This window comes from Otolemur garnettii, unplaced genomic scaffold (assembly GCF_000181295.1).
Source record: "Otolemur garnettii isolate 467f Iridium unplaced genomic scaffold, OtoGar3 scaffold00089, whole genome shotgun sequence".
NCBI lineage: Eukaryota > Metazoa > Chordata > Mammalia > Primates > Galagidae > Otolemur > Otolemur garnettii.
The window spans coordinates 1,271,044-1,284,287 of NW_003852484.1; the positions used below are offsets into that span (position 1 = coordinate 1,271,044).

Sequence of the window (13,244 nt, forward strand, 5' to 3'; positions counted from 1 at the left end):
GCTGGGGCTGGGTTTGAACCCACCACCCTCAGTATATGGGGCCGGCACCCTACTCACTGAGCGACAGGCACTGCCCTGAGTGTAACATTTTTAGGGACAGTATCAGACTCTGTCTCATGGGACATTCTTAGAAAACCCTAGTTAGTGGTCACCACATCTAGCTGTGCATTGCCCTCTGGGATTAAAATCTGAGCAACCACACAGTTTAGAAAAACTTCCTGTGTAATTCTAATGTGCACAGTCCACAGATTGGCATTTGAAGGCAATGACCCCTGATTCCAGTGTGTTTCCAGATGGCAAATCCTACACCAACTCTTTATGATTTAATTCAGGGACAGAATCTAAGAATTAAAAAAAACTATTTAGTTTGTGGCCAGGCTTATCAACTCATATCTTTGAATAAGATATTCACTACCATCTTGATGTAATTGTTGATGGTAAGTGTTAAACTCTATTTTGCTTTTCAATGTGATGCTTAACAAAGATGACAGATTATATATGTCTGATCAATATCATCACACCTACTTCAAGTAGACATGATGAGTTTAAATTAAAGCACAATATTTCACAGCACTCTCCACATATTATGGAACACTCCACTTCAGCTGTTCTGCAGTAACAATTTGGCTCTCACCATTCCAATACTTACATGTAATAAATTGCAGAATATTGAGTAAAGCAAGTAGTTTAGGTGTTTATGTGACTATCTGGAGTTCTTTCAGAAATAAAACTTTTACAGAAATGTAAAGATCTAAGCGATGCTACTACTCTATTAAATTACTACAATGTCATTTATCATACAGTTACTTTACAAGGAAGATACTTCCCTCTCACTTTCTACAGAATCCCAGGAAATGAAAACACTAGCATTTATTGATAGAAAGCTTTCTGAATTTGTCATTAAAGATTATGGAAACAGCACCATTCCAAAAGTATCAGTTATTTTGTTATTCTCTCTGAAGGTAAATTTGGTCTACAGTCTTGCTGCTTCTGAGGAAGTGTATCCTTCATCAAGGGGGTCATGACCTTGTCCAGCAGGTAGGTTACAGACCAAGAGACAAGTGTGCATCATGGATAGTCTGCAGTCCATATCTAAAGGGACGCATCTATTTGAAGGCTTGCGTGCACATGTGCACGTGCTTGTTGGAATACCAGAGGTAGCGAGAAGGGGAGTGGGGTACTGTAGCAAGGGAGAAAGAGGAACGATGAGGAGCATACATTAAAAAGTTAAGTTGGAACTAGGGTGAGGAGAAAGGTATTGGGCTCACTCATTTGCAGAAAGTCCTGAACATTGCCTTCTTTTCAAGGCAGGGCTGGGTTATTGCTTTTAGACAAATGGAGCTAGATATTATGTCTAAAGAATCCATTAATGATCTGATGGATTCAGAACTAGAGTGTAAGAGGCTCTAGGCAGCAGGGCTAAGACAGCTACTTAGCATAGTAGGGCAGATATTAAACTAGTGAGAGTCATGTACACTTGGGGATGGTGCTGGGTTATTCAGGGGTCAATTCCAGCATTTGAGCACCCAGGCTGAGCCATCAGAATCACCTAGCTCTGTAGCTTCATTTCACACCAGAAACTTTAAACTATAGACAAAGGGGACAAGTGCACAGGCCTGGTCCTTCACTCAGCACATCTCACCCTCAGGCTCCAACCTCAAGCAGTCAAATTTTACCTTGCTGCACTGCTTCCTGTTGAATGTGTTTTGCCAATATTTCCTTACTTTGTCTAACTTGTGTGATCAAATGAAAACATAATTGCACAGATATACCAAGTTTAATGTTAACATAAAATATAAAATTAATCTCATCTTTAGTATTATTCATATCCATGAAGGTGTCATTTAGCAATTAGACATGGATGCTAAAAAATCAGTGTATAAAACTAAAATTAACATTACTTTTACATATCCAAATCAAATGTTTAGATGTTGTCTTGCTTTAGATATTTCCCAATACTTATAATCCATCCCAACATTGACAACTTACTGAAAACACAGACAACAAGACCACGGCCACATTTTATGAGAACGTTGATGAAAACATTTGAAAATGGTCTGTTTTCTCCTGCCTTTCTCTGTATTTCTTGCTCTGTTCTGGCATTACTTGGCTTTTCTGTTTTCAGAATAACTTGGTGAATCCTGCTATGAGATTGTTAAAAGGTGGGTTGTGTGGTTCAAATTGGTTCGTTTGTAACTGGCCTCAAAACCCTAGTTGTACATAAAAATTGTCCAAAGACTGATTTTCAATGTCAGTGTTTGGCACTGCTCCCAAGTATCATTTAGTTTCATAGTATGATTATTTAGTTGTCATATTGGATTGACAACAGGTTTTAAGATACGTTTACACTTTTTGGATCTAGATGATGGGCACGTGAGGGTGAACAAGGAGGTGTTTGCTTTTGGGGGTTGACCAGGTATCAGTTTTTAATAGTTTGGTAATAATAACAAAAAAAAACATTTAACCATTCAGAAAATGACAGCTGGACTCTTTGGCTATGCCACTAATGGGTTTGGGCAGGTCACGACCTTTGTAAGGTCCAGTTTTAATACAAAAAGGGAGCAGAAGTAATCTATGTTTAAAGATTTCTTTTAGGCTTTAACATTTAGTAATTCTATGATTTTCTGTAAATAGGATGTAATTAATATCCAAGACATGTGGAGTGGGTAAAGAAGAACAGAAAGGACAGAACGTGCACATTTTAAGCAACGTGTGTGTGCTGGGAAGGGTCAAGAGAGGCAAAGAGGGAGAAAAAGGCTGCAGCAGCAATGTGGACCTGCCCCGGGACCATGAGCTGCGTGTCCTCGTCCTTACCACCTGGTGGAGCCAGTGCCCTGCCTTGCAGGCGTGGGGCGACCCACTGTGTTTCAAGGGTTTGTAAAATCAAATGAGTGGTAACCAGCATGAAAAGAAAGGGGGAGGATGAAATCGAACCTAACACAAAATATCATAGTGAGGGTGTTGTTTAGCAACTTTTAATTTCCCATTTATATATAATATATAAGCATGTGTATATCAGGGCATAATGGACAATCTTTTTCTTTGGCTCATGATCAAAGATGTTTGACAAACACCATGTTGCTCATTGTCCTGCCTGCACCAGGATGGTAGCCCCAGGAAGGGCTAGGTCTTTATCTATCTCTTTCCCTCTCCTCCTTTCTTCCTCCCCCCCCCCCCAGAGCCTCTCTCTTACTGATCTACCTACTTATCTGATTACCTATTTATCCATCCCCGGCTCTACTGCTTCTCTCACTCCTTGTCTCTATGTTCCCCCTAGTTATCCACCACCTCAGTATTCTCTATCTAGGTATTTCACTCCATTTCCCTACCTTACTTAAACTTTGCCCTCCTTTCCTTTGTGTCCTCCCTACCTATTTCTGACACCTCTACCCACCATCTCTCCTTTCCCCCTCAACCTCACTAAGGTACCCTGACAGTGACAGCAGTACCTCTCCCCCCACTTCCACAACACAGGGCTGAGTCTCACTCATCAATTCCTCCCCATTGTCTCTCTCAGCCTCACAGCCAGACTTCATCACTCTTCCCTAAAAGGGATTTTGTTCAGACTTTACTATCCAGGAAGCTGTCTCTGCCTATAAAAATCCCACTCATTATTTAAATACTATCTCAAATGCCCCCTTTTCCAGAAGGCCTTTCCTACTGCTCCAATTGAGCTATTTTCTCTGCTTCTTGAACTGCATTTGTGTAGGCACAAATGGAACTCAGAGGGCAGAGTTTGGGTCTGATTCATCACTGGATTTAGCCCAGGAAGAGATGCTCTGGGAAGATGACTGAGATGTGGCTGTGGTTCCATCACTCACTGGAGCACCCCACTCTTCCCCTTTGCCTTTATTCCTATTGCTTACCACCTACTGCTCCTGGCCAGCCTGGCCTGACCAGGACCCCCATTTCATTCCTACACAGCCTGGGCCCTGATCCCTCAGCCTTGAGCAGTTAACACCAGCCTGGGAATACAGTGGCTAGTGGCCAAGGTCCAATCTAATAGCTTCTGGCCAGGCTTGGAGGGAGGGAGTATGCAAGAGGGGTATCTAGCCTCAGTTCTTGGCCCCCAACTTGCCATTCCAATCTTTGCTGAAAATGGATTTCAGGGGCACAGCTAGAAATGTTTGTCAGATTTAGGGATCTACCTAGAATCTGCTTAGCTATGAGATAAACTAGCCATATTTGGCAGCCACAGTTGGTGGAGTATGGAATGGGGAAAGGGGAGAGACAATCCCTGGAATCTAATGTCTGATCTTTAAGGAATGAGAGGGGCATGTCACATGCTGGCTCCTTTATGGATCTCACTCTCCTTATCTATAAATGAAAAGGGCTATACTTTATGGTTAAGAGGACTCTCTGGGCCCTGGCAGTATGGACTTTATAGAAATGTTATTGTTCCGACTCACACACAACCATATTTCCAAGTAACTCAAAAGAAAGAGGTTCAGGTGGTGAGCATTTTAAGCAGAAAGCTGTCCTTACCAAAGCTGCAAATCTAACAATACAAGCTGAGAAATTATTTTCTTGAATTACAAGTTGTACGTTAGGTAAAGTGGGGAGATTGTACTAACAAAGCTATTAATATTACTGTTTGGGGGACCTATTTATGGAACAGACTCTCTTGTCTGAGTGCTACAGGAATGCTCAGAAAAACACAATAGAATGTGTCTAAGTCTTGTGTAGGTAAGTAAAAGTCATGATCTTTATATCTAGTTCTATTAAAAAGAGAAGTAGTGCTAAATGGGACAGTGGGAGGGCAGGGCAAAACAGCATCACTCCACTTCAACCGCCCATTTGTGTTAAAACCATGGCTTGAATGTATCAATTTCTAGATATTGAATTGTTCTTTAAAAAAATTGGGGGGCTTGGGAATTTCTCCATTCAGTATCTATAAACATAAAGGTCCTTGAGACAAATCAGATATACACACACAGAGAACGAGAGTAAGAGAGAAACAGAAAACTAATCTTGGTTGCCATTTTTCAAAGTGACACCATTTTTGAGAGATTAAGATTACCTACCTGATATATGTAACACATTCATCATAAAACTTCCTAGTGACTCAGCTAGGTGGTGTCAATCTCAATTCCCTTCTTTTAGTCTCTCAAGACATGTATTTCTCCCTCCTTTCTCCCTTCTATCCTCTCTCTGGTGTGGAGGCGGATAACACTGATCAAAGTGCTAAAAATGAGGGGAGCATGTTTGTCTGTTAGATAGGACTTAATTGCAACTCTGGAAATGTACAAACAACTGGAATTAAAAAAAAATCTTTGATTTTTCCAGATTAAGAAGTGACCATTTCTGAGAAGTATTCCTGAAGAATGAACAGGTGTTAAGACAATTATATAGTCCTCCCATTAAGAAGCTTCAAGAAACTCTTTCATTCAGAAATTCAATTATTTTGTTGTTCCATAAGGTTCTGACAGGGATGAGGGAAAAATGACATGTAATGCTTTTCCCTGTCTTGAGACTTTCACAAACAAAAGATTGAATTATGACTTGAATGGCATTAGCCATAAATCTTCAAACTGTAATTTTATTTCTAGTTTGTTCATTCATCTATCTATCTACCCAGAAAATATATCCTGAAAGTTTACTATGTACAGGCATATAGTTATCCATTGAAAGACATGGTCCTTTATGGAGTTTATAGTTTTTGCATTTTTAAGTTAGTTTAATAGCTATTTTATCTCTTATTTATTATAGATCTTAGAGATGTGTTTTCTCCATTAATCAAAATTTGTATGACATAAGCTGAAAGCATATGTTAAGACTACAGTAAAGCCTTAGCTCCTGGGTCCTCTAGGAAATTAATATGAAGTTTGATTTTTTAGACATTCCTTTAAATTGTGGATGATTTATAACATTAATTTTTTTAGTTGATAGCTTTCTAAATGCATTATAGAGTTCCCTGCTTTTAGTGCAGACTATATTAATGATTCAGAGCTATTATTAACATCAATTATTATGCTATACTGGAATACATGAGGTTGGGCTCTATTGTTGGGGTATAGAATGGTTTGTGCCAATACACTCTTGAGTAGTCCCTGACCACTAAGATTTTTCTGGTTCAATCACCATTCTTCCCCCCATTTTATCTGTTTTCTTCTCTGTCAGGTCTCACTTTGTGCTGTTGGTCTCCAAATACTCACTCAAGGTCTTGATTCTTATTTGCTGCTCCTAAATTGCTGTGGGCTTGGAAACTACATAATTAGAGGAAAAGTGGTTGTTAGGGAGGAAAGCTGTTTCTGTGAAAGCACAAGCATGCGATATCTCTTCTGGATGCTCAGAGGCTAGTTTTTATTTTCTTTCTGCTTCATAATGTTCTAAATAGATAGCATGTATTGGGTAGCTGTGTTTTTGATACTATATTTATTCTTCTATTTAAAGAATGTAGCATTCTACATGGTTTAAGTTGATTTGTTCATTTTAAAGCATTTCTTAGAACTATATATTGTAACTCACAGGTAGATTTTTAGCTATTTAAAAATCCAACTAATAAGTGGATAAAGAAAATGTGGTATATATACCAGGAAATGCTACTTAGTCATAAAAAGAATGAAATAATGTCTTTTGCAGCAACTTGGATAGAAGTCAAGGCCATTATCCCAAGCGAAGTATTTCTCAGGAACAGAAAGTCAAATACTGCATGTTCTCACTTAGTGGGAACGAATCTAGGGGTGTGCATGTCATACAGAATGGAATAACAGACAGTGAAGACTCCAAAGGTGGAAAGGTGGGAGGGGGTGAAGGATGCAAAATTACCTATTGGGTACACTGCACACTATTCAGGTGATGGGTACACTAAATGCTCAGACCTCACCAATACACAGTATATCTATGTAACAAAATCGCACTGAAACCCCTAAATATATAGAAACAAATAATAAAACAAAAATAAAAAACTATAAAATGTACTAGAGTGATATCATGGAACTGGAATAAGAGGCATGGTTAAGCTAAATATTTGGTTATGATTAGTCAATTTTGAAATGAATATTCTTTCCCCTTATAGGTTGATTTGGCAAAAGCTGGGCTCTCAAGAAGTGCATGCTGGCTCGGCGCCTATAGCTCAACCGGCTAAGGTGCCAGCCACATACACCTAAGGTGGCGGGTTTGAATCCCCAGCCCGGACCCGCCAAACAACAATGACGGCTGCAACCAAAAAACAGCCGGGCATTGTGGCGGGCGCCTGTGGTCCCAGCTACTTGGGAGGCAGAGGCAAGAGACTCGCTTGAGCCCAGGAGTTGGAGGTTGCTGTGAGCTGTAATGCCACGGCATTCTACCCAGGAAGACAGCTTGAGGCTCTGTCTCAAAAAAAAAAAAAAAGAAGTGCATGCTGTGATCACTAAGTGTCCATGCTCAGTCAATCTGATAAGAATATGGGGAAAATGAGATCTGTTGACTAAATCCCAGAGATCGTAAGTCAGAAAAGTAAAGCAATGTGACTTACCATCTGCCAGTCTGACATCTTCTCAGCTATCCTGAGGAGAGGGGATGGTACTGGATTGGGCTCAGATGGTGGGAGTGGGATCAGTGATCAGGAATGCTTTCACTGGGATCTTATTAATAATGATAATCGTGAAAACAGACTATTTTGATGTCTGGAGATTTCCAGACAAACCAAATGGGGAGTGTTAAAATATGTGATTAAAAAAAAAGTTCTGGCAAGTTTTATTAAGTATTCCAAAAAGTCAGGAGATGTTTCCCCCTAGAATTTACTGCTGTAATAATCTGACGAGGTTAACATGTCATGAGAGCTATATACTTTATGTTCTCTTTAAACTGATGCTACTTGATGACATACAAGGATTAATCATCAGGAGATGATGAGAGTGAATGTCCACCCCTTAGTTAGACTTTCCAGGGGAGTCCAGCTTGTCAGCCAGTTGTATGCTGATTTCATGAGGACATTTTTTGCTTATTGGTGGTGTATGCAAGAACCTTTTTTTCCTCTTTTTTTTTTGGCTAATTAGCTTTTGTTAGTGTTTGTATATTTAATGTGTGGCCCGAGACAACGCTTTCTTTCAATGCATGGCAGAAAAGAAAAGAAAAAAAAAGTTGGACACCCCTGCTTTAGACCTTTTTGAGCCCCAAATCTTTCTGCACCCTCTTACTTCTTTCTTAGTCATTTTCAACACATAGTCACACATTTTCTAGAGCTGGGATGTCCAATATGGCAACCTCTTGCAGCTATTTAAATTTAAAATTATTAAAATGAACTAAAGTTAACATGTGGCACATGTGGCACTAGCCACATTTCAGGGGTTCAATAGCCTAGTGGCTTACAGCACTGGATAGCTGAGGTGTAGAATGCTTCAGAGTTTTGCCTCGAGGCAGCTGCTATACCTATCTATGTGCCTGGCATCCTGGAGAACTCTGAGAGTTGCTCCTCTATCTCTAGTGTGCCTGCCTACTCAGCTCAGGAAAAGCTGACCTCACCCAACATAACGCTTCTCCGCAGCAGGGCCCTGAAAGAGCTCTAGGACTTTATGCCAACATTCTTGTGTCTTGAGATTCCCTCTATTTTATATTTTGGAAACAGTTATTCCCATTAGTTGGTTACATAACTGATCACACCAATTTTCTTGCTGACCCTCTGTTAATAGGAACATATTGTTTTGTACGCTATGGACATCAGTCTTAAATCAAGTTGGAAGCTGGAAAAAATGAGTTGTGAGGTTTTAGGATGCTATGGGTATATTTGTTTCAACAAAACAGAGTATCAGTTAATGTTCTCCCCTCCAAGCTGTCAAAAAATGTAAAATGAGGTGGGGATAGACGAAATATTTAGGTTGAAAAAAACTTCAATGGGATTTGAAATTCAAGACCACAAGGCAGAATGGTTAGCTTCAGATGAATGTCAGGATTTCCCACAAGACTTAAGAAGCAGAAGCTATTTTTATTTCCTTAAAGCCTGATAATCATTCTGATTAGGTACATAAAGATGCTGCCAGGTAGGTCCCCGAGGAGAACTGGGCTGGAACACTGCAGAATACTTGACTTCACGTTCCACTAAGGACTTTGGACAATTGCAGAAAAAGGGGTGGTGAGTAAGGAAAAACTCTGATAGCAACTGCCTTAGAAAACTGACCAGGTAAGACTTCACCAGGCAAGATGTATCAATCCACTTTGATCTACTTAGTGGGAATCCCTGGTGTCTGGTATTTATGGCCCCAAGTACACTCCTCTGAAACCCTCCACCAACCTACTTGTTATGGAAATCGTAGATCTCCTGGATGTTGCCAAAGATGATATGCTCTTTATTGAGGATCCCAGGTGGGATCTCCTCCACACCACTGGTCATTTCCCACAGGTAGGTCTGCAAGACAGCAACACTTTCATTACTGGCAAGTCCTGCCACATAAAACACAGATGAAAACAAACAGGCCCTCAAATTTGTGGGGTGAGACTTGACTGGGAAATGTAGAGTTTAAAAGTGAGGTATTACATAAAAAGAAAGAAACAGACCCAAATATTTCATTATCCTGAATTTGAGCAAGAACACAAACCCCACAGTCTTCTTCATGTTTATTCAATGTGTGTGGAGCTGAGCACATGTGAGTTGGGAAGGAGAGAGATACAGATTTTCAGACTCAGTTTAAGTTCATGGACTATGTTTTATTTTGAACTGAAGTACGATATATACTTTTTTTCCCCCATAGGTCTATCTCCAGTCTGAGAAAGTTTAAACTTTCTTTTCAAAGCACTTTAAACACCCTTGCAATTACTACTGACACTAGGAGAAAGATTTCCTCTGGCTGGCTTTTATATTCATCCCTCTCTGAAAGAAGACCAAGAGCACCAAGCTTTTCTTGAGGACCCATTGCTGGCAAGGATATTATTTTTCTAATGCAGCTGTGACCTGATTACCACAAGACTCACCTCCAAGCACTCATGTAAGTCCCTTACATAAGCCTTCTCTGTCTGGAGTAGTTCGGCCATAATGAATCTAGAGGGAAACAAATGGGCTTTTAGTTTGTGATAGAGATAATGCCTCCCCTCCTTCAAATTTCACCTTCCAACCACAGCATTTTTTTTTTTTTTTTTTGAGACAGAGCCTCAAGCTATCCCTCTGAGTAGAGTGCGATGGCATCACGCTCACAGCAACCTCCAACTCCTGGGCTCAAGCGAGTCTCCTGCCTCAGCCTCCCAAGCAGCTGGGACTACAGGCACCCACCACAACGCCTGGCCATTTTTTTTTTTGGTTGCAGCCATCATTGTTGTTTGGCGGGCTGGGCTGGGGATTCGAACCTGCCACCTTAGGTGTATGTGGCTGGCGCCTTAGCCACTTGAGCCACAGGCGCCGAGCCTCCAACCACAGCATTTATGACATTCTTGAATGTCCTATTTTTCTGCTTTACCATGTTTTTCCTTTCAAGATCCTTCCCTTTCCTATGACAATCTTCCTGTGAGTCATGCTTACCCTAATCATTTGCCCTCTATCCCTTCAGCATGTCTATGCTCTACTAGTTCCATACCCTCTCCCTTTCCGCCACAGTCCTACCATCTTGTGATCCTGTGTGGATGTGCATATGTTCACAGCTGCATGTGGGCACGGGCATGCAGGACCATCCATATTCTATCTTGCCGACTAGACAGCTTGAACCTCAGCTTCCTACACTTCTCTTACAGCTCCTAGAATGATGATGTCTGTTCTGTAGAGTTTGCATACTTACACCAAAACAGTTCTCAGTTCTGCAAATTAAACTAGGTTGCAAATTCAGGAAATGTCTAAGACACCACTAAAATCAGCGGTTAGCAGCTCTTTCTGTAAGGAGTAACATAGTCAATCTTTGTGGGCCATTCAGTCTCTGCCACAAGCATTCGGCTTTGCTGCTGTGGTGTGAACAAAGCCATAGATAATGTGTCCAAAATAAGAGTGGCTAAGTTTCAGCAAAACTATGAGCAATGAAATTTGAATCTTATCTCATTTTCATATTATAAAATATTCTTTTGATTTTTTTCAATGATTTAAAATTATAAAAAATTTTTTTAGTTTATAGATTATACAAAATAGTTAGTGGGTCAAATACAGCCTGTGCTTGCTGACCTCTGACCTAGATTTATCCTATTAATCATTTAGACACTATTTTTTTTAATTTCAGAATATTACAGGGGTACAATTACAAGGTAACAATTTTGGTTACATAATTTACTTTCATACGTTTTAAGTCAAGATAGTAAGTGTGCCCTTCACCCAGAATATTAGCATTGCACTGTTTTGTTTTGTTATTTTAAGAGACAGGGTCTCTGTTGTTCAGGTTGGAGTACAGTGGCACAATCAAAGGTCACTCTAGCCTGGAATTTTTGAGCTGAAGCCAATAATCCTCCCACTTAAGCCTCCTGAGTAGTTAGGACTATAGGCATGCACCACTATACTAGGCTAATTAATTTTTTTTTAATGTAGAGATAGGGTATCACAATGTTGCCTATCTTGAACTTCTAGTTCAAGAGATCAGAAGTCTGGTCTTGAACTTCTGGCCTCAAGAGATCCCTTTGCCTTGGCCTCCCAAAGTGCAGGGATTATAGGCATGAGCCACTGTGCCTGGCCTAGATGCTACCTGGCCTAGACACTATTTTTAATGGGACTTGTTTATATCAAAACAGTGTAAACAGGCTCAGCGCCTGTAACTCAGCAACTTGGGTGCCAGCCACATACGCTGGAGCTAGTGGGTTTGAATCCAGCCCAGGGACTGCCAAACAACAATGACAACTACAACCAAAAAGTAGCCAGGTGTTGTGGCAGGTGCCTGTAGTCCCAGCTACTTGGGAGGTTGAGGCAAGAGAATCGCTTAAGCACACGAGCTGGGGGGTTGCTGTGAGCTGTGACACCTCAGCACTCTACAGAGGGAGACACAGTGAGACTGTCTTGAAAAAAAACAAAAACCAAAAAACAACAGTGTGTATAAAGCTGAGCATGCGGTTAACCATAAACATAGTATAAATCAGCAGTGCTACATGGCTGCTTTTCGGTCCCTGACACAGAGAAGCACGCGCTACGCACCTCTGAGGAGAGGGTTTTTCCTCCTTTGCCCCTAAACCACACAATGTACTTGGGTGACTGTTAAACTTATGATGCATGGCTTCACTGTAGTATATCTACTTCATTTTTTTCTTCCATAAATTTTTATTAGAAATGGTACTTACTAGCTGGCATTTAGCAAAACTATATATTTATACATTTATCTTTCCTTTGTTTTGTCAGTTTTCATTTAGTTTATAATGAAAACCCCTATTACCACGTGTACCAGCACGTGAAAATTTTGAGAAATTTTGTTTCTAAAGTATCTCCTGATGGAAATTTCACATGAAATATTAAATGAAAAGCATCTTTTCCTGGACCTTTATCTTGGTAGGATTTTCCTTAAAGTAAAATGCATTGTTCTGGCAGTAGCCTTTCTATTGAAATGAAAGCATTGATCCAAAAAATTCTCTTTTGCGGAAGTTAATTAGCCACTATCTTCTGATTCTTACTCTGTTAGTAGAATAGGACTTCCAAGAGTTTTGTAAGTCAGACAAAGAGAAACTGAATTACCACTCTGTCATTTACCAGAGGTAGGAATTGCTTCTTGAAGCCTCAGACTCCTTACTTATGAAATAGCTGACCACATAGGATGGCCAAAAGGATGCTATAAATCCATGAAAGCAAAGTGCCTGGTGCGTGGTGGGTCCTAAATAAACACTCAGTGATTAAATGATTGTAATGAAACTAGGAAAGAGGGGAGATCAGAGGATCATAAACTGATGGGCTTTAAAAATTTGTCTTTAGTTTTATTACTTTAAGTTTTCCTTAGGTATTGGTCTTTTTCTCCCTTCTGCTTTCTGCAGGATTACCTATATTTCTTCATAATTTCTCTCTCCTACCCCTTACCCCATTTTATTTTTTTTTCTACCCATCCATTAAGCTTGTCTGGCTATCTGGTATCTCAGGAAGAACCTGAGAGGAAGATTTGGCCACTGTAGTCTCTTCATTCCCCTATTATGGGCTGAATTATGCGTTCCCCAAATGCATATGTGGAAGTACTAAACCACAGTACCCCAGATTTTCATTTTATTTGGAAATAGAGTCATTATAATACTGGTATGGGTAGGCCCCAAATCCCATATGATTGGTTTCCTCATAGAAAGGGGAAACTGATAATAGACATTTATTCCAGAAGAATGATGGATGATCATGAAAATAGCCATCTACAAAGTAAGGAGAGAGGCCTCCTTCTCTACAGCCCTCATTAGGAATC

General features: G+C 40.2%; 1 protein-coding gene across 1 annotated transcript in view; it reads right to left on the reverse strand.

The window, feature by feature from the left end:
- LOC100954950 (kalirin RhoGEF kinase) overlaps positions 1-13,244 on the reverse strand; it is a 512,376-nt gene that overhangs the window by 48,573 nt on the left and 450,559 nt on the right. Inside the window, exons 24-25 of the mRNA XM_023516322.1 lie at positions 9,889-9,955; positions 9,216-9,325 (exon numbers count right to left, since the gene is read on the reverse strand). Coding sequence (XP_023372090.1) covers positions 9,216-9,325; positions 9,889-9,955 — 177 coding nt within the window. The remainder of the gene's footprint in view (positions 1-9,215; positions 9,326-9,888; positions 9,956-13,244) is intronic.